This window comes from Harpia harpyja, chromosome Z, assembly GCF_026419915.1.
Source record: "Harpia harpyja isolate bHarHar1 chromosome Z, bHarHar1 primary haplotype, whole genome shotgun sequence".
NCBI classification, from domain to species: domain Eukaryota; kingdom Metazoa; phylum Chordata; class Aves; order Accipitriformes; family Accipitridae; genus Harpia; species Harpia harpyja.
Genome location: NC_068969.1, coordinates 65,201,558 through 65,224,421, shown reverse-complemented (window position 1 = coordinate 65,224,421; position 22,864 = coordinate 65,201,558). Strand labels below are relative to the sequence as shown.

At 36.6% G+C, this 22,864-nt stretch overlaps 1 protein-coding gene across 4 annotated transcripts in view; it reads right to left on the bottom strand.

The window, feature by feature from the left end:
• Positions 1-14,466: 14,466 nt before the first annotated feature.
• SLC27A6 (solute carrier family 27 member 6) overlaps positions 14,467-22,864 on the bottom strand; it is a 40,869-nt gene continuing 32,471 nt past the window's right edge. For all 4 annotated transcript variants that reach the window (XM_052778524.1, XM_052778523.1, XM_052778521.1 and 1 more), the window contains 5 exons: positions 22,558-22,648; positions 20,537-20,735; positions 19,833-19,930; positions 17,684-17,814; positions 14,467-15,596 (listed from right to left, as the gene is read on the bottom strand). In XM_052778524.1, the coding sequence (XP_052634484.1) occupies positions 15,420-15,596; positions 17,684-17,814; positions 19,833-19,930; positions 20,537-20,735; positions 22,558-22,648 (696 nt within the window). In that variant the 3' untranslated portion in view covers positions 14,467-15,419. The remainder of the gene's footprint in view (positions 15,597-17,683; positions 17,815-19,832; positions 19,931-20,536; positions 20,736-22,557; positions 22,649-22,864) is intronic.

Here is a 22,864-nt window from a genome sequence, read left to right as displayed (position 1 = left end):
ATATAATCACAGCGAATATGCCTTTGGGTGGTACATACAACAACACGCTATAAAGAAATATGTTGAAAACTACTGAAGTATCAAAGATTTTAAGTGAAGGCCAAATTTCCTTAGCTCAATTCTGAAACATTTCTGTCTGCATCAAGTCTTCATACTAACAAGTCCATTGGCATTCTGCTCAGACACAACACTCTGCCTGCCACCTGGGGCCTTCCTTTTCTGCAGCAGGACTGAACAAGGTCATCTGATCTGTAGCCTCTGGAAAGCATTTTTTTGTTTGTTTATTTTGAGCAGTTAAGGAGCACTTCCATCAGGAGCTAGGATGGATAAGGTGACAGAGATGGAAGCTTATGCTATGTCCACTTTAAAAATAGAGGCATGTGTTATGTTTCAGATTGAAGGTTGGAATTCAGGGCATTAAAATGTAAACTTCTTGGTATGGAAAGAGAAAAGAACTTACATTTTTGCAAGACAAAACCAGTTCAGTATTCTAACTTTTGGATGAGGGTTTATCAGTTTCTCAATTCAAAGTTTCGGAAGTATATTTTCTGCCTGATTCATTTTACTTGTTTATTTCAGTCTGCCTGAAAGCCTCTTACATGGTCATCTTCTGTAGAACTAAACACAATGTCAAGATGAATCTACTAAAATTACACACTCCCCAAAGTACTCCATTGAAAATTACAGTAAAATCATGTATAGAGTAAGCCCTAGAGAAAAATATTTACTGCTCTGGTGATGCCATCTCTATCAGTGAGAAAAATGTGAATGGTGAGGCATGTCCTGTAGTTAACAGTTTTGTGCTTTGAAAGTGCAAAGTGAGCAGGTAGCTTTAAAAGTGGAGAGAGCTGACAGATTTCTTACAGTTCAAAATCCTCTTTGGCATAGCAATTGCCTGAAATTTACACGACATCTCCAGTAGGAAGGAAGTCAAGGAAAAGGGAACAGCCATACTACTACACTTCATAAACTGGCGTGCCTAAATACACTGCCTTTCTGTGCAGTTTAATTGATTTTCTATTATATCATTGTTACTCAGTTCCCCTGTGATATTTCAGAATTATTTTCATCTCATGTCCAAATTACTGCTTTTATTTGCTGTGAGGGCTTGTCACAGATTATATTGTTAAAGCAATAGCATTGCCACAAAAACCTTCGTTACATCTCGCATCTTATCCTGAAAATCTGTATTAAGCTACCTTGTAGCAATGTAAGCACGTTATCACACAGCTCAGCACAGATAGATAGCTTCATTTTGCAGTCCTGGCTTTGCAGTCCCAGCTGAACTCTCTGTTGACTTTAATATATCTGGCTAGATCTGCACTGCATTTTAAAACTACCCTTGACGCTGGGCTTACAGCCATATTTACGTGCTATCTATGCTACATACCTGAGATAGCGTCCCTTGTGCTGGCTCTGGAGTAATTCTGCTGATACTGCTGGGGGGAGGACTTTGCACTTCAGATTCATGCCAACTGCAATGTGGACTTGCCTCAGCACCCCATACTTGGCACAGCCACTGCCATTTATCTCATCTGCAGGAACATTTTAACATTGCACAAAATCCTTTCTAAGAGACGTCTGTATTTCTGCTGCAGTTACCTATAATGGTAGCCTGTGTACGGAGCAGTGGAGTCTTTGGGCATTCTGGATGTCAGACTGACCCCAAGATCAGACAACACATGCGTTGCCAATATGTGAGCTAATAAGCTTACAACTGTGTTGATGCTGTATGTTCGAATGACAGACAGGTTTTTGCAGCAGTATGGATGGAAATGGGTGTGACCAGCAAAGAGCTCCTGGAATTTCCTGGAAGAATAAAGCACTCTTCACCTGGTTGGTTTTGCTTCCTTGCAAGGTTTGGAAATGAGTTAATACTGGTTTTAGCTTTACTTCTAATGTCATCTGCCCATGTTGCCCCTTTTATCAAGAACTGCCAGATTATTTTATTTCTTTATTTTTAAGATTGCCCACTACATAATGATACCTTAAAGTAAAAAGCTCATTATTGGGACAAATCTCTGTCCACCATCTGATTTTCACCTTGAAAGGTGTTTTAAAGCTCCACTGTTAATAATCAATTTGATACCATGTCACTTAGGCTATATTTTGTTTTCCTAAATTCCTTTCATGTATGACAGCAATTGGAACAGGATAGTAAAGGTGACAATAGTAACCATATTGATAAAATATATAAATATAAAAGATAAAATATATATATAAAAAAAGCTTACTCACTGAATAATCATATGATTGTTTTCACTGTGATATGTGAAAATAAAATGTCTTAGATCTTTTTTCAGATATTGTAGCCCTCACATTTCTGCCAATATAAATAATTACATCCTTCCTCATTACTGGCATTAAATGTGGTATGGTAGTTCTGTTAAAGCACATTCTTAATGATTCGATTATCTTTTACCTTTGTCTGAATCACAAAGTACAACAGACAAAGTTGTCAACATTTAGCAATTACTTCTTCAAGATCAAGTATTGCCGCCATATCTTTTCAGGGCACAGAATTACTTGGAATTACACCAGCTCTTGGTCCAAAATTTCAGTTGAGTTTCCTTTTCAGACAGGTTTATTAGCAAAAATTCTTTTAAAATATTAATGTAAATGTACAAACATATGCTTTGCCAGTCAGACAGAATCTCACCAAACAGGAAGGGGTTTTTTTGTGCCCTGGCTTCAAGCTGGCTAATGACAGTAGTAGAGATGTCAAGTTGTACCTGGTAGAATCCATTTAGTTGACTGAAGGTTGATGAACCTGGATACTTACAGCATTTGCTTTATAATATCTGCATCTCTTGCAGTCAGTCTTCCATCATCTTTATATGCATTAGGTTTTGTGCATTATTTAAAGTTTCTACATAATTTTTCCTTTGAATCAATAATGTTTGGTCACATGGGACACAGTTGCTATAGCGAAGATAGTTTTGAACTTTGTCTGTACTGTGCCTTTTGCTTGACCCACAGTTTATTCTTACATCTTTGATGACTTGCACATTTTTGGATCAAATAAGCATCAGTCACAAGCTACTCTTGAAAAAATTCCGTATGCAAGTCCTTCTTTGGATTGTGTAGTTCCTGTCCAGTTCAGAACTCTTCTAGTTGCTGTGATCCTGTTGTATATTCAGAAGTTACTTCATTTATTATTTTGTTTATAAGGCAGAAATCTTTTATGAACAGTTGCGTTTGGGGGATCTGTAGAGTTTCCACAATCTCAACAAACCTTTTGTGCTCGTACTTGGAAGAGTTCATACACTAGCCAGCAGGCAGTATCTTTTCATGTAATCGCATGTCTAAAGTGACACCTTTTTCTCTTCATTCATGCTGTTAGCAGTTATGGACCTTTCCAGTTTGTCTAATTGGTTGGACAAAGATCTAGGGAGCTATCAGACAAGTTCCCTGGTTCCCCAGGTAACCAGGTTTTTCAAAATTTGAACATTTTTTTTCCTGCAAATGAGCTGTTTATTCATGATTGAGTGGCTGCAAGTTCAGCTTGCTTCCCAGTTTTGTTGCCACCTCTGCCATTGCACTCTGCTTTGTTGACTTCATGCTTTGGCATCCTGTCTCTGTCCCCAGCTGTCATGGCTTTTGCTTTTTTTGCACAATAGCTGTAATAAAGGTATACATGTGTGTTCATACTACTAATATTTAATGGTACACACTTGATGTAATAGTATATATATAGCCACTGACTGTAGCTGCGGTAGGATGGGCAAGATTTTCTGAGCAGTCATTTGTGTGGAGTGTGCAAGCCATGAGCATATGGAAGTTCACCTGTGACTCGCAAGGGTGCTAAAGCATCATCCTGGAGAAAGGGCTTCCCCTGGCAGGAGGAAGGATTGCAGAGAGAGCAGGTCACATTTAGGGCAGAAGAACTGGCCTCTCCCCATCTGTACACTGTGGTAGCCTTTTCCACACTGGAAGATGAACATTTTGGTAGGATGTGACACTTCTTCCGGAAATGGGAGTAGTTCAATTTTTGAACTGTACTGTCTGGTTTGTTCTTTGTAACTGATGTGCATGGGATCACAAATGCTATTCATTTTCTCAGACAATCACTATTTTATTATGTTAAGACCTACTTTGCTTCTAATTGTAAACTGTATGAACTTCTTGTAATAACTAAAGCAGTAGTTTTCATGTACTGATTAAAAAGGAAAGCATTTGATGCATTTTAATAGTCAGGATAATGAAACACTTCTTCAGCTGTCGGAGGCGAGTTGACATCATCCCTTTTGTCACATTCTGAGAACAGAACTGAGCTTGCAATAACAGTCCTTATTCTCTGAGGTTTTACATAGTTCTTCACAGTCAGCAGCTTGAAGACATTAAATTCAGCCAATAGCAATATTTAAATTAAAAGAAGCCTCAGGGAATAGTAACTAACACTATTTTTCCTAATGCACCCATCTTTATGGGCTGCAAAACCCTCTGAGCTGTCTGTTTCAGGATCCTAGAAATAACTGAATGTGCGTGAAGAGTTAGCTGTGTACACACAGGCTATTCCAACAGGGAAGTATTGCCTGGGAGCTGGGGGTGGCAGCAAGCCAGCCGGAGGCAACGCTTCCACCATCAAGGACGTGGTCCTGCAGCAGTCAGACCAGAAAAGCAGAGCAGTTCAGGAACAGCCAAGTTTCTGGTGACGAGGCAGATCCAAGGTCAATCCAGGGAAGCTGGGACAGCAGGTCAGGGTTAGGATCAGCAAGGTGTCTGTCAGCAAGGTGTCTGTCTGGGCTCGGTGATACCCGTAACATAGCTGAGAGGCCTGAGGTTAGAAGCAGCTCCCTGGCAAAGGCGGGAAGGGCCCTGGCAAGGCACCTTGCAGCTCTTCCCCTGCAGCATGGTGCAAGCCCCGGCGGCTGCAGCGTGCCAGGGCTGGCCACCGGCACAGGCAGGCAGACCCCCCCGGGGGGTGCGGGGCACAGCTTGCAGAGCCTCTTGGTGCACGCAGGGTTTTGAGGTGAGGTCTGTCATTGTGTAGCACAAAGTTTGAAGCCTAGCTTTGGCAGATACATCATCGGGTGAGCAAGTTAGCCTTTAACCTTTAAAAATACAAATAGATTTTTTAGAGCTAAACTCTAGTGTTAATTGAAATACAATGGAATTTTTGCCCTCTGCTGCTTTCTCCGTGTGAATAGCTACCTGAATCAACAAGGTGCTTCTATTACATTTTGCCTTGTCTTTTGCTTTTGACATGCTTTCCTCTTTGGCATGCTTTCTGACCTACATTGGAAAGCGTAGTTCCACTTGTATCAGGTGTATCAGCAAACTGTAACAAGAAGGAAAGTATTAGATATTTTTAAGGAGAAAAGAAGTATCTTCTGTCTGCTCTTTCACTGTCAGTATTCACCTCCATTGTATCTATTTTTAAATTAATCACCCAAGTCCTCGGTTTTCCAGTTATAAATATTTTATTTTGAGGATGTAATTTACTAACTCAAGAGCTCTTTCAAAAGCTTTCCAACTTGATTACTGTCATTTGGAACATCTGCCTGACAAACTTCTGCATTAGGAGCTACTGAATGAAATGTGGTTTTCATTCCTCAGGAGATTTGTAGGTTTAGTTCCAGGAATCCTTAATCCATGAGTGATTTTGCATTAACTAAAGAATTATCCCTTGCTTCCTGTTTCCTTAAAATTAACTTTTTTTTTTTTTAAATGGAATAACAGAACACAGGAGAAAGAAGAGGTCCAGAGCACAGATATTTCTAGCTAGAATCTATTGTCAGTATCTTTGAGAGACCAGAATGAATAGCCTCATCGTCACTCCAGGTCTGGTGACACCTGCACAATTAATAGTTTATATTCATAACAGTGAAGCTGCATGGCAATTGACCCATTTTGCAAAAAAATACATAAATGTGTCTGAGAAATTTAGTAGTTACAAAACTGTTTCTTGAATTGGGTCTTAGGGCTGTAGTATCCAAACAAAAGCGAAAGATAAAAAAAAGCTGAAGCAAAAAAAAATTGAAAGGTGCTTTTTCTTTTCCTTAAAGTTCAACAATGGGGTCTACAATGAATAGTTGTTGAAAGCCATGGCTAAAAAATCAGTAATTTGAACAGGGTTTTATTAATAAAGAATGATGCAATGGAATATGCAGGCCCCAAATTATTCCCTATGTGTTTTCAGTGGGTTCACTGAATGGCATTGGTAGTGTTACTAAGAGTTTCAATGGCTGAAATCCTTTCCCTTTTTCCTGATAATCCTTGGGGATTACTTCAAAGTGGAATGATCATATGCATTATTTGGGGTTTAGAAAAGGAAAGGGAAAGCAGAACTTCAGTGCCGACTGCAGATTATGGCTTTGAGCCATCCATGTCGCTAGGCGGAATGCCCTATCCTCTGTAAGAATTTACAGTGAGAGAAACTCTGTGATGAGCAGCACCTGAGAGATGTGTGAAATAGCAGTTGCAATACAAATTCTAATTGTTCAGGAAAAACTTGTAATAAGATTAAACAAACCTGCAGTTTTGGAAACTTGACATAAATTTTTCAAATAACTGCTTCTGGGCGACTCCAGTCTTAATGTCAGAGCAAATACATAATTCTCTTGCAGCTCAAGAACATCTATGTAGAATGACATCAAATGAGTCATACATTTGTGTTTTAGTATTTTACTAAATGCAGCAGGCCCTATGCTATCTAGCACATTGCTTCAGTTGATTTCACTGTATAGTTTCAAGGTCCTGCCAGCTCCTGTACTGAGAATATGTAACAACTTTATTTATTAAACAGAGACAGGATGGTGGTGACACAAAGCAAGACACTGTGATTTATGGGATGTGGAAAGAATGATTTCCATTTAAATTCTTCAGATCCCTGAATATACAGGTTCTGAACATAACTGTGGGAATTGCCAACAGAACCTGTATATTGCAGCTAACACCAGGGTATTTGTCATCCGCTGTGTAAATAAAGACTCATCTGAAAAAGCTACTGGTAATTTACTGATGGTCCTCATTCAGCTCTGGGAACTTTTTTTATCTAGAAACAGTTTTAAGAAACTCCTTAACTGACAGTGGTCTTTGTCTACCAAAGCAAGGCAGAGATTATTTTAACTGGGTCACATGATGTCTAAGAAGAACAATACTTTTACTGAACATCATATAGAGAGGTTCAAGAAAGAGCTAGCTGAACAAAGGGAGTGATCTCAAAAATATTTGACAATATTTTGCTTTCTTGCATGCCACATTTCTCTAAAGGAATTTAGTTTTAATATAGCACAAGAGGAAGACAAAAGGTCTTTAAAAATAATCTGTACATCTGGAGAAAATTTACTACCTCAAGCTAGGTCAGAATATACCTGGCATATGGCATAGGGACTCCTCATTGTAGCAGAGGTATGCCAGTATAAAAACAGACTAAAACAGTGGTGAGTCATACTTAATGTTGTTTTGAACTATTAATTTCCCAACAAAACCAGTTTGTTGATGGCAGATTACAGGTATTTGGGTAGATGTAATCTTCTCTTCACAAAAATTGGATTTTTGTGGCCAGCAAACTGGAAATGGAGTCATATTGCTTATACTCCAAAAGAGGTTTTCCTCATTTTATGACAGAATATGTCTTTGTTACTGCAGTGATATATGACTGATTACAATGCTTTCACATGCCATCAATAAATAATTTCCTCTCCTATCTTTAATTTATAATTCTAATGAAACACTTGGATAGAAACTGGGCTGAATGCATATGGCTATCTTTTTGCTGACAATCTGTAGAATTACGAGCATTTGCAAAAAACTTGTTTTTGTGTAATTCCAGGATAGAGCTCAAATATTTCTGTGCTCCCAGCAAATGAGAATTAGATTTCTACATGCTGGCAGAAGACAGATTAAAGATATAATCCTTTTCTCACTGTTCCCCTCTAGTTGATTTAGGCAGTTCTTGCTCTTTGAGCTGACTTTTGTGGATCCTATTCTCAGACGTATAACTCTCCCCTTACATTTTTCAAGGTGCTGTCAATCCAATGTAATGTCTGTGAATTTCACTAAGCATTTGAGCTCTTGAGCTAGGCACTGAAACAATGCCTGTAGCAACTCTGTTTCCATCAGCTATTCAGCTTCAAAGATGAGCAGCATTTTCTCCGAAGCGTGATGGCTTCAAATGAAGCAGGAATTTAGATCTCTCTTGTTTTGTATGTGTATATATATATATAAGTAAAGACAGAGAGATATACATGTAAAGATATAGATATGTTTAAAACAATAAAGAAGATGGTAAAGGTGGAAGGTTATAAGTGGAAGAGCTCCAAGTAGTAGGACTTCAAAGTGTGCCACACCCTTGGAATTTAATCCAGACTTTGCCAAGATGATAGTCTCTTTGTATCCAAGATTTTGATTTGGCTTATTACAGAACCAAGGATCCACTTACAAATCTGGAGTACAGTCCAAATTTTCATACCTAATGTTTTCATTCTTGGTTTTTAAAGGAAGTTTCACAGGCTAAGGACTTCATCCCACTTTCTTATGAAAACTTACATAGCCAGGAGTAAATGCTAGTCTCTACCAGAAAATGGTAAGGGGTTTGAAACCTCCTCTTTCCTCCCTGTGTCTCTATCTGATTGGCTTAATCACCTACAGTTCCATAAATTGCAGTGGCTAATTAGGGATGTACTGTGTTTACTGCCAATTTGCAGTTTCTTTAACAACTTTATTTTAAAAAATGTAGGAAAGGTACCAAAAGTTTGCATGATGAAATGCAGCTAATGCAGATATTTAAGAGGTGTCTTTTTAGCTACACGCATGGTGTTCATTTAATTAGAAACAAAATGGAATTATAGTCTAGAAGTATTGAATTTCATTGTAATGTTAGTGAACTGGAAAGCAATGTACAGTTCCTCTATGCTGTTTTTTAGAAGCTGACAGACATAAATACCTTTTAATTTTAAAGCTCTACTTTGACATTTGAATGAATGCCATCATTAGCTTTTTATGCATCCAGTAAAGATGATAGCTGGTAGTTTTCCATAATAAAAAAGTTAAATGTCAGGAGACAATTTTGATGCTCATATCAGTTTTGCTGTCTATGAATATTCCTAACTTAGAGAGTCATCATTCAAATGTAACTGAAATATAGATCTGAGAGGGCTCTTATTTACTAATGTAAACGTGTATCTGTAGCATCCTGTTGCTGCATACCTTTAGGACAAGAAGCTGGTAGAATGAGCTGATGCTCAGGCATCCCTCTCCAGAGATCTATGTTCAAATTCATGCTTCTACAATACCAGTAAAAATGAATCCTCATACATGGAGAGTACCATTTGGCACAAATGAGTCCCTCTTCACAGTTTGCTCATGAGCTAGGACTCAGGTGTTTCTGCCTGAGCTGGAAAACCTGTGTAGAAAAGCATGTCCAGTGGGGGGGGGGGGGGGGGGGGAGGCAAAAAAAAAGGCAGTAGTATAGATCAAGTCTCTTACTATTAAAATGCAGTCCACTCAGTGGAGAAAACTATTAGCATATAATAGAAGACAGGTGTCTTAATACATTTTTAGAAAAGTACTGCAAGGTGCCTAGTAGCAATGACTTTGAAAAAAAAAACCAAACAATTTGGAATACCTGGGTAGCTAGGCAAGAGTTTCATGATCTCATAGCTACCTATATTTTATTTAATTATGTTGGCATTCAATACCATTTTTTTAAAATTAGTGTGGTTATGTCCTGTGTTTGGAGAAAAATTTGTCATTCACCAGATTTTCAAAGGCAGCTACCTGGTAAAATCTGCGTGTTTAATTTCTGTGCTTTTAGTGAGGCCATGAACCTAACTAGTACTTTATTTTAAAAATCCCTGAGTACATTTTCACATAGCTAGTATAAAAATGTGTCCAGATTACTAAACTCAGTACTCATTATTGGGTCCAACAGAATTCCCATGTGACATGACCAGTTTCAGCATTAGTTCTGTTCCTAACATACTTTTACCAATTTTTTCAAAAATTAAGAATGCAAGTATATTTTGTTAATAGCAATGAGAAAAGAATGAATGAGAAAGGAATAATAAAAAGAAAATTGAATGGAAATTGTGCTAGTCACTACAACATGTTTTTCTTGAATCACAAGTAACGCTCTAGTTGGCACAATTCACAAAGTCATCAGTTAGTTTCTCTGCCATCCATCATCCCCTACAGGCACCTTTTGCTCTTTATATTTCTATTTGTTTAGGTTGAGTAACTTTAATCAGAAAATAGTATCTTGATGGCCATGAACACTTTCATTTTTAGAACTGTAAAGCTCTGTACCTGTATATAACCATCTGATTAACTGTTGTTAACATAAATAGTGTCAACATCAGAGTTTGCCAATTATGGATACCTTCCATGTAAATTAGATTGAATGAGCTTGTCTGATTTGGAAACCCACGAGTGTATTTTGGCCACATATAGTTAACAGACATACAAACACCTGGCAAAAGAGATGAGTAATGAATTTTACCATACAAAATAAGTTGTCTGGGTTTGGATCAAATCTGCTTTTTTAGACAGTATTTTAAAACCAAAGATATGTCCTTCCATACAGTAAGCACTGTAAAAGACTCACAACTCTGCTTATCTGTACTCAGCAGGTTGCACTGAATGAGCAGGACTCTTTTCATATTAGAATTGCCATCAAGGCATTCACTCCTTTCTTGGAAAATATGCTTCAAATAATTGAGTACTCAGTACTCAATTTGTTATATTGTGGTTTTTTGTTGTTTTTTTTTCTTTTTTTTTTTTAAGTGAACTGAGCCATTTAGTTGAGTTCTAAACCCCGAACCACCACAAAGAGCAATTTACCAGTCATGGCCAGCCTTATACCGGTAACACTGTCCATATATACTTGCAAGAGCTATTAGTTTTGTCAGCATAGCAGTGTCAGTTACTTGACAAAAAGGAGACAACAACAAAAAGAGGGGTTTTGACAGTCTAAAAGTGCCCTTTTTATAAGTAAGAATTATTCCTGTGTATGGTACGGCTGACATAATGCAACCCCCCCCCCCCCCCTTCTAATGCAGGACCATGTAATAACGGGTACTATACAAACCTCACGGTGCCAGGAGCAGCTCCAGATGGAAATAGGTCAGTGTATCTCCTGCTGCAAGGCAGCAACGAAGACTGCTTTGTTATATTGCAAAAGCAATTCCTGACTGTCTGATTTGAACTGTGTCTGATGCAGTCTTTGGAGAAACTATTTTGGTAAAAGATTCTCAGACTGTGGAGAACTTGTGGATTTGTTAGTGATACAGGAATTTCATTTCACTCTGATAATGACCTTGTTTATTTAAAATGAGTATTGCCATCTACATCATATAATCTATTTGTCTAATTAAAGGTATTATATGTAAGGTGTTATGTCCTGAACACCAGGACAAAATCTGATGATCTTCTAATGTTACCCTTAATTATCAGACTATGCTATCAGTTATTGACAGAACTGCTAATAATATACATCACACTAAATTTATTTCTAAAATTACTGCTATTCGTGTGCAACTTTATTTGGCTGTCTGCTAAATATTTGCATCTAATTTTACTGTACATAGCATTTTTCAAGATAGCAAATTTTAAACAGGACATTATTTGCTTGAAATTAGTTATGACTTAATGAATAAGTTTCATAAATACTGGTATGTGTCTTTCAATTTCTGCTGTGTGTGAGAATGCATATCAGATTACTAGTTGCATTGTTAGTTGGGGACAGGCTACTGAAAATGAGTCATCACTTTTTTTTTTAAAGTAGAGGGTCTTTTTTGTCTTTCCTCTCATAGCCATCCAGTATTTTTCAATTTTAAAAATGCAAACAAGACTACTCCTCCCTTTACCTCTTTTTTCCTCCACAAAAAAAAAGTGCAAAACCAACAGTAGAAGATGTTTTCTCTACGTTATCTGCAGGGAATTTGTAGGTCAATTGAAATTCATTCTTTAAGGTGGCTGCTACAGGTATGGGAATGCTGGTGGGAGTGTGAAGGACAGTTTAGATGCTTCATCTCTTGAAAAGCTGTATTTATGTGACTTGGGTGAGGAGTATAAAATTCAGGCCATGATATGCTTAGGAACTTTGTGGGGTTTTACCATCTCCTGGGCATCCTGAGAAAGATTTATGAAAACTAATCCAGACTATAACTGTATTAACTGCACCTGATTCACTTGGACAAGAGAGAGGATATGTGTTTACCGTTGCAGAATTTTACCTTCCCTAAATGATAATTCCAACCTCACTTTTTTAAAATAAACATTTCTTTCATCATTGACCATCCCCAGCTGCAGAGGAAAACTTCAAGATATATCTGCTAAATCTCAAAAATAATTACCTTTATTTACTTTAATCTCACTCTCTTCTTAATATGTGAGGTTAGCAGTACAGCTCTCCATCCACACCCCAGCCACCCTCAGCTGCTTCTTTACCCCTACTACATGAAATGAAACTTCCCTGGCAAATACTGGGGCATAATTTTGCAGCAGCAATCAAATCCTCAGCCCTCAGGCATTCCACATGTTGATCTGGGTATGGGGTGGGAAACGAACAGGTTGGTCTGAATATTTTCTCATTCTGAAAGGAAGGCCCTTCCTGGTGTTTGACATGAACATCATTATCATTCAGCCTAACTTCAGTGCCAGTTCAACAACTTACATATCCATGGGAAATGTGACCTTTTGCTGCAACATGCTTCAGTGCATCTGCTGGCACCTAACCTACTGGCTGAAAGAGAGAAAACTACTGGACTGAAAATAATACACTGTTTTCCCCTTAGGAAATACAGAGCCTATGGTTCTGTAGATTTTCCCTTTATTTTCTTGATGTCATAAGCATCCTATCTCTTGAGATAGTGCATGGGACAGGACTCTCTTACTAGCCTTTGAAAACAGGCAGACTGCCCAGGCTGTCTTGGTTACACTGAGGAATACAGGGGAGTAGCTGGAATTCTGTATTTCTCTAATGGTCACAGCTGGGAAACAAACACCTGTAAGCTGCTCAAGCCGGCTAAATAATAAGAGTCCTGCTGCTGCTGAAATGTACCGCAGAGCTCAGAAACACCAACTGGCTGCCCTAGTGGTGGACAGAGCATGAAAGTTAGCACACATGCATTTTTCTTCTAATGTTCTCTCCGACCTAACCACTCCACACAGAAACAACCTTCTTCATCTTAGATACTTTACAAAATAAGCCACCAAATGGTGACACTCATAAACAGGTTTTTGTTTCCATTTTGTTTGTTTGTTTGTTTTGTGTGTGTGTAAAGGTATTTACTTGTTTCCTTATCTTTTTTTTTCATGGTTTTTTTTCCCCTCTCATTTCTGTTGCATCTAAGTGGTAGAACCTTTCCACTAGTCATAAATAGTATCAAATATTGTAAAGCAAAATAAATCAAAAAAGTGGTAAATCTGATACCAAAGCCAAGCATTTCATTTCAATGTATTAATTTATATTCTATTACAAGATTAAACATGCTACCATGGATCTCAGGGTACATTTCTTGGAATATTATTTTAAAAATGTATTATTTGCCATAGGAACTGCATAATTTTTACTGTTATAATAAAAGAAAAGGGATCCTGAAGTATACTTAGCATACACTGATGGTAAGATGGGCGTAAGAGATAAAATAGTTTTGATTTCAACAACCAATCCTTTGCTCAAAATTATAACCTAACTTGCAAAGTTGCATTTAACTTTGTGGTAAATACCTGATTCTCAAATTTGCAGTTCTTGACTAGAAAAGTGCAACTATCTGCAGAACAGAGCAATGGTACTTCTATCTGTCTGAATAAGTGGCAACCCCCCTCCCCCCGCAGCTTTCTGTCATAGACAGCCATTTTGGGAACTACATAAAGAAACATATATAAAAAGTGGGACTGCTCAGGAAGTGCTAGACCATAGTGACCCCGTCCATCCTTACCCAGCAGTCCTCCCCTTTCCCCATTATGTACTTAAGAATTACATTAACGTCTACCATAAAGCATGATGTTGGTGTAAATAATGTTTGGTCTTGCGGCTTTGTAAATTGCAAAATCATAAACTTGCTTATTTATATTGGCAGTCCCATAAAGACTATGATATTCAGAAATATAAGCAAGCTGTGAATCTTTGTATACTTTTTCACTGCATCCTTGGTTTGGGTTTTTAAGGAAAATGAATGAAAGTGATAATCAGAGAATCAAAAGTTAACACAAGTTCTACCATCTTGTTAGATGAACAAAGTAGAAAGAAATAAGAAAAGATAGTTTATTTTTTAAGTATATTACATCCTACTCTTTTACAAGAGCCTGGTTTCATACCACAGTTATGACAGAAGAGAGACTTATGATGACCAGCGTTGAAGACAGTCACCCTTTCAGTATTCTATGATACTGCTTCTGGCTGCCCAACACTGTCATCACGATTCATTAGAGGAGGACACTCTGCAAGCAGTGTATCAAAACAGGCTACAAAACAGACTTTACGTGATCAGACTTAAATCAAACTGAGACAGTACAGAATTTGGTTTAAATAACCTTATACTTTATTTAAAAACTTTTAAAAAGCGATGTGTTAGAACATATGATTTAGAATTTTAAATTTTCTGCTATATTTTATACTCATAAAATAATGATCTCTGGCAGTCATTAATAAGAGTGAGGAAGCTATTTGTTAGTCAATATGCATGACATAAAGTGCTGTAATAATTCTTTTTATGCTATACAAGCAATTTTCCCCATTAAGTGTGCACATTTTCTCTGCCTATTCTTGATCTGCTGCTAAACATTTCACAAAAGTTTGCTCTGTCTTCAGAATTTGACACTCCAAACAGCCAGTTTAGCAAATGAAAGAGCATGGCTTATGACAAAAAATCTCAGCAGTGATGTTAGTATAAACCTCTTAGTTTTGCGTTTGTTTGGAGAGTTTTCTTCTGCTTCACTTTCTTTCATCTTACGTTCCATCAGAAAAGTCCTCTGCAGAAGAGTTGTTTTCTCTTTCAGCCACTGTCAAGTCTTTATTTCTTAAAATATATATTCAGAAGTATATATGATATGTAAACTACATTAAAAAAATGTTACTGGCATATTTTCTCTCTCTAGAAACAACAACTTGTGTCACAATATCTTTATATGTTGAATCTTTTTTAACTATGTTTCATACCACATATCATTCATGTTCATTTAGTACTAAGAAAAACTATCAGACTCAGCATTTATATTCCAAAATTAAGATAAAATTGATTTCAGTTATGTTTTACAGGTCATTTACTTAGATATTGGTCTCAAGAGGTAAAAAATGATTAGTGAACAATAATGATCAAGTGAGGAAAGATACAAGACATACCTGAACATAAATATCAAGTATATAAAATATTATTCTAGATAACTACATACAAATACTGGTAATTAATGTTACTGTTTTCTCATACAGTACCTTGTATAGACTGTCCCTTAATAGTCTATTATAAGGTTAATTAAAGTTTCATTTTCCCAGATAAGATCATCTCATGTACTTCTTTGGTTAACAAGACATATGTGTTCTTAGAATTATCTAAAAAATAAAGAGGATCAGTAATCGTAGATGGATTAAAACCTTCATCCACCAGTCGAAATTTTTGCTGTTTGAATGTTCCAGTCATTTCCATTTTTTCCTATAGAAGAGAGAAAGATTTATTGTTCAATAGAAGAGCTTCTTTTCTTTTGCTCACATGCACATTTGTTTTTGAAAATCTTACTTGATAGAAGGTTAATACTGTTCTCATTACGCTGGAAGACTAGAACTTTTGTGCTGCTATGGACCAACACCTCGAGACATGGTGGAAAAAAGTGACAGCCCATTGCTTTCTGCATCGCTGTGCTGTGTCTCATCACAGTGTCTCATCTGGTGTAGACCCAGCCTGCCCGAGACAATCTAGGTTCTTCATTTGTGTGCATTATGAAACTACACATTGTAAAGAATCTGAAAGTAAAAACTGTCATCATCAAGAAATTCTTACTTAAAAAAATCAGGAAATTCTCTGTATCTATGATTACTGTCACGTTAAATAAAGGGTTGAAAGAATCATGTACTAAATCAGCCATACTCATACTCAGCCAGGTCCAAATAAAGGTGGATCTTTACCGTATATATTTACAATGTTTTCAAGCTTCTTTTCAGTGTCACTGTGTCCCTTGGAAAAAGTAGTGAGAGGCATCTCTAGTAAGAGTCTTTCCTCTATCTCCCTACCTCTTTTCTGCCCCACTTTATGACCTCTCTCCATTATCTTCTCTTCTGTCTTTACATTTTTATATATATGCGAACAATCTCTGAAAATGAAAAATTAAGTATTATCTCCAACAACTCAGAGAGCTGTTGTATCTACTCCATATCTACCTCCAGATTCTATCTACCTGCTTTGGTTGGTCTAAGAAACATGCTGACATCTTCTGAAGTATGACTACATGTCAGATCAAGCTCATAAGGTTTTTAATGTTTTCCCTCAAATTTCCACCCACTGCCTTCTTTCTTGGTTAAGGACAGCAGTACCAACAGCAATTCATCTGTAATGTAGGCATTTAAATTCTAATCAAAGTTCCAGATACTTAATATCCAAGCTATGTCCAAGATTCAGATTCATTCTGCCCAGCATAAAGGTTTTTTGTACATCTGTATAGCAATAAATCTAGACTAGGTTCTTATCATTTCATAAACTGACTACTGCAACATTCTCAAGTGTAATATTGCTTGTAAACCTGCTGCAAAATGTTATCTTCCTGGACTTATGAGATCTATAGATATACATATATTTCAATTTCAAGGTCCTTCATAACCTTTTCCTTTTTCCCCCTTTATTCTGAATCAGTATTCAACTTCTGATTGGCCCAGGGAACTACTTTCCATAATTCATCTTCTCTTTTCAAACAATTATTATTTTTTTCATCTTCTCCTCAGACTTATGAGACTTCCTTCATAGGCATCTTCAAAAACATTTTTCTGTTTGCCTTTGTCATGATGTTTTCAAAACACTTACCAAAAATGACTATGCTCCTCAGACTTCACCTATTGTGATGACCAGTATTTTATGTTTGCTATACTCTCCCATTTTTTTCTAGCCATATGTAGTCCATTGTATTACATTTACATTTTTAACTCTTTGGGGGAGGGACTATTTTTTTTCCCCCAAATTGGACAGTTACTACAGCAAAGTACTAGTACACAAATAGGGATGACTTTGATGATTATGATGGTGACAATAATAATGTACATTTTTAATTCACCTTTTCAATTTACCTAGTACCTTTTCAAATGCTTTAACTTTTGTCATTATATAACACAGCAAATAACATTTCATTTATTGTGCACAATCGGTGTCTCCTGCTTTAGCTCTACTTCTCTCTTCTCTCATTTCCACTGAATAAAATGGATTTTAGATTATTTTCTCCAGATGCAATTGTTCACATTTTACTAATCTGAATCTTTTTGTTTTCCCATGTTCATGCTTCTAATCTACCTAAATCCTTTGGTATGATCTCTATCCCTACTCATTTGTACAATTCCTCCTGTTTTAACATAATCTGCAAATTTAGTGACTTTTTGTGTAATTCCTTTCCCAGGACTCCATTAATGAAGACAGCAAGTAGGACCAGTTCTAAAACTAATCAACTGATATATGAACAAGCACTTTCTGTTATTCATTTAGCCGTCTCTGTGTTCAAATGATGTAGATGTTTGTATGCACTGTGCAATAATGCAGCTTACCTGCACTCTTAAAAAAAGAGGACAAGCATAACTTGGTAGATAGGTCACAACTTGCTTATACATTTGCCCCAAGTCTAATGATGTATTCTGCTTTAAAATAAGAGAGGCCATTCCCGCTTTTCCTTCATGATCTGGGGGAAAGGAAGTGAGAGGAGAATTTTGAAATGTGAATAAAGTTGGCATTTTAGTGATGAACCTTACAAAAAAGAACTGTAGTGCATTAATAAACTGACAGTCATATATCATCTTCTGAGTTGCAGTAAAGCTGGAAAATTACATTCATATTTTATATGGTATTACATATATTTGGAGATCACTCAAGTGATCACTTAAGCAATAATGCTGTAAATGAGTTTGGCAGGTAAGAGTAAATGGAGTCCCATGTTCAATATTAATCAATAAATGTGGAAAAAACCATCAACACCATTCCTCTCTCAAAAGCAAGAGTGCTGAGCCTCTTTCCTGGATTAACTAATTATGTCTTCTCTTCAGTTTTAGTCTTTCTCTCTTGCCAGCATCTTCTCTCAAACTGTGGATCTGAATGTTGTTAACAGAGAGATTAAAAGTTCTTACTGGTTTGTCTGGAAAGAGAGCACTGTGGGTCTATGGGAAAGACCAAAATGGGTAAAATCTAAAAGCAATGAACTCCAGCAATCAAAAATAACTGCACACTTCAACCACCAGCTAGTAGTAACAGCAGAGACATTCTGCCAACCTTATCTTTTGTCTCTGTTCTATTTTTTTTTTTTTTGCTAATGCTACAAAATCTGTAAGGAACTTGATTTCTTTAAGTGCAATTATCAAGACAGTTGCATAAACTGGATAGGAATCTGCAGGCAAATGTTGTACAGGAAATTTGAAGCTCTCATATTTTTGAGTCTGATTTTCAGTCAGTCTTCTTTATTACAGTCTTTCTTGTTGTGTGGCTTTAAACTAGAGGTAAGTGACACCTTTTTCACATTTTAAACTCTTATCATTTTGTGGTGGGTTCATCCTGGCCAACAACCAAACATCCAGCCAGCTTCTCACTCACTCCCTTCTCCCATGGCATGGGAAGGGAATAGAAGGAAAGCAAGAATACTCATCTATCAAGATAATGGCAGTTTAACAGGGAAAGCAAAAGCTGCATGGACAAGCAAAGCAAAATCAGGACTTCATTCATTATTTCCCATTGTCAGGCAGAAGTTCAGCTTCTTCCTGCAGGGCAGGGCCTCATTCAGTACATGTGGTGGTTGCCTGGGAAGACAAATGCCATAACCACAAACATCTCACCTTCTTCCTTTCCCCAAGCTTTTATTACTGAGCATGGCATTATATGACACGGAATATCCCTTTGGTCAGTTTGGGCCCACTGTCCCATCTACGTCTGCTCCCAACTTCTTGCCCGCCCCCAGCATACTCGCTGCAGGGAGAAAGCCTGGATACTGTGCAAGCTTTGTTCAGCAATAGCCAAGCGTTGGTCAGTTATCAACATCACCAATGAAAATACAGCACCACACAGACTCCTATAAAGAAACTTATCTCTATCCCAGCCAGACCTAGTATGTATTTTAAAAAAAGACTTAGCACGAGTGGGAATCAAGCCCCAATGATCTCATGAAAATTAACAAAAAAAAAATTATTAAAAAGAAATGAATGTATTTTCTTTCTTAATAATTTATTTATTTTTCTCTTCATTTTATTTTTCATCTTGTCCTTGGTTTTGTAATGTATCTGTTTACAGATGGTTTATGAGGCTACATGAAAAATGAAATAAGACAGAAAAATGTCTTCATACACTTACTTTCCTTTAGAGTTGCTTTAATTCTTACCTTGCTGACATTTTATTTTGACACATGGATGTGTGGATTTCCCACAGATGTGAATTTAATAAATCTTTAAACTTTAATTTAGATTATGTAGCTATCACAAATTCATGAAAGGTAACTTTTCAAAAATACATATCACTGCATACACATAAAAACGCATGATTCACTGGCTCATTCACAATCTGGTAGTATTTTCATTATCTACATCTACATTTTAGCTAGGTATTAAACAGATGACTCAATCAGAAGTGATTCATCGGTTTAAAACATGAAATAAAAGAGTTATAAGGGTTAACAACTAACCTAGGGGAAGAAAAATATACAGCTAAAGCTTCTTTTACCTGGCACAGATACACCATACACATTTGCTTCTTGGATGAAGTCCAACATTACAATGACATCAGAAACTTCTGTAGTTGCAACATTCTCCCCTTTCCATCTAAAACATGCGGAAAAATAATTTAATCCCATGAAAACATATGGACACCTCCTCTTTAAAAAAACATTAACTTAAGTAGGAACTCCATTCATTTCAGACTAACACCACCTCAAATTTTCTCCCACTTGTCACATTGGTATATTGATCTGATTACCAGAAGACAACGCTTGCAATTCAAATGGTACTGGATATTAGCTATCACTATACAGCACAATGAAAGCTTATCATAATCTAAGAGTTTTCCAAATTTTGACATGTATCTAAATGTATCAAATGGGACCAGTCATTACTATTTGATAAATTTTTTTCCATTTAGTATCCAACTTCCTTGCTCACTGCAAAACCATCACTAGTTACTATGCTTACTGGAAGGACTGTACAAAGAGCTGTAATTCCTACAAAACATTGTGGAAATGAGCTATCCAGCTCCACAGGAACACTTTTTACAAAATTCAGCCCCTGTTATCCACTTCAAGAGCATTATAAACTACATCACAATAGTAATAAACTGCACACTTCTGGTTGAAAACAAATAGAACAGTATTATTCTATTCTGCATGTCCATGTTTTTTAATGAAAAAATCTGAAAAGAAACAATGATTATACCTGAAGGTATCTCCAATCCTGTCCCAAAAATACAGAAAATTCTCATGGTCTTGAACCATTAGATCTCCAGTATTTAAATAAAGATCTCCCTTCTTAAATACCTCACAGAGTAATTTCTTTTCTGTGTGTCTCTTATTGCCAGCGTAACCAAAGAAGGGGTTCTTCGCATTGACTTTGGAAATGAGAAGACCAGCCTCACCTATACAGAGAAGTTGAAAGAATGTAAACCTAAGGTATCATGCACATTTCCTGTTCTTTACATTAATATCAATTTGGTACATACAATTTTACAAGACCAGGAACCAAGCTTAGCAGGGTTCAGTACATAAGACCCGAAAATGAAAACTTACCTGTTTCGACTGCTTTACAATTCCTGTGGTCACCTCTACGTGCAAAGTGACCACAAAGACACAGTACAATATTGTCCACTCAAATTCCCAGTCTTTTGTATCTCTCCCTGATGACTCATCGAACCGTTTTCTCACAGAACTGTTACCTATCAATTGTGAGTTCACTAGCAGGTTTACTATCCTCTCAAAGTGCAGACTTCAGGTGAATAGTATGTCCCACTCCCCACACCTTAATGAATTTCTAGTGATGAGTCTCAACTTTATCAGCTTCCTACTGAAAAACTGGTGTTAATAAAAAGCAGGTGTTCAACCCAGGCATTAATTAAATCCCTATTTAGTCTCCTTTCAGAAGTTCTGAGAACACCTCTTATGAATTTTCATTAATGTGATATAGCGTTATTGCTTTCTTTTTGGTGTAAAATATAGAAGTTTTAATACAATTTGTTTTCTCAAAAAATAGGGAGAGATGGGGATAGGATTATCCTGTTATGCATGTAGAGTATCAGGGTGTGAGTTTGCTGAAAGCAGAATAGTTGTATGAACTCCTAACCTTTCTGGAAGCACATTCTAACAACAAAGCTTAAGAGTTACATTACTTTGTATCAGAGACAAGAATTATAAATATGAAAATATATAAAAATAAAAATGTGTCCAAAGGTATGCACAATTTTTAATTTAAGACTGCCTCTTCATGAAAGAGCTGTGTCTTTTTTCCGTAAATTGGTAGTGTTTTAGGTAACAGCATTTAGTTCACTGGTAGTGTCACTGCAGCCACGATGCTCTGAAGATACAGGACATGGCTAAGACAAAGTCTATAGATATAATACTTTTTATTAGACTGACTGGTGTAATTGAAAAAAAATTAGACCACGTGTCTAATTAGAGCATGTGTTCCCCTCACAGGTCAGTCTGACATCCCTACAGATAATTTCCTACAAAATTTCATGTTTGGGAGACCGTATTTTCCTGAAAAGTTCCCATCTTTGATTAAAACCTGTTACAGAATCTCTTAACTCCTTTGAAAAATCTGTTTCAGCTCCCTGTTAAAGCTGCCTGCCTGACCTTTGATATAAGTTTTTCTTGCTTTAGCTTCCAAGCATTAATTACAGCTGTTACCTTCCCACAGTACAACAGAGATGCTTCAGTATCTGATAAACATTTTGAATATAGGTATAATTGAGAGATACGAGATATTTGAGAAGTATTTTGAAGACAGCTATAGTCAAGCAACGACTTTAAAAAAAAAAAATTTGATAAGCTTAATCAACTCACTTAGTCAGGAACACTTAATTTCTCCCCAAAAAGCATTTGCTCTAATCCCCCAGTCTTTCTTGTAGATCTCTTAGGTAACCATCTCACTATGTTAACTTCCTTTAAAAAACACAGATGTCATTAACTACATATTCAGAGATAATATCACATCCTCACTTTTGAACATTGCTCTTCTGTGAATATATCCAAGGATCTCCTAAGTTCTTCTGGTGTCAGCACTGGTATGTTTAATAATGTTCTGTCTTACATCAAAAATTATATTGCTTTTGTCAGAGCAAAGAGTAACAGTTGATGTTGGCATAGTACAGTAATTTAATAGCAAGGCTCCTTAAAAAAATTATCTGGAGTATTTGTATTACAATTAAAAGGCTGTTATAACCTATTAAAATACATACTTACCTTTCTTAACTTTTTCACACCAACCATCCTTATTTCTAATTGGTTCATCTTTTTGGAAATCATACTTGATTAAATCAAATGGGAAAAAAAGCTAAAAAAGGGAAAAAGGGCCATCAGTTATTCATCTACACAGTGACATCTGGTGGCAGCAAATATAAGCAAGTAAACCTTTACTCCAGTCTTGCTCATCTAAAAGTAGAATGTAGTTTCATTTAAAACTGAAAATACTTTGTATGTAAACTTACACCATTTCCTGGAGATAAGCAACACCAAAACATTTTTATCATCTTGTAACTTTCAAAAATAC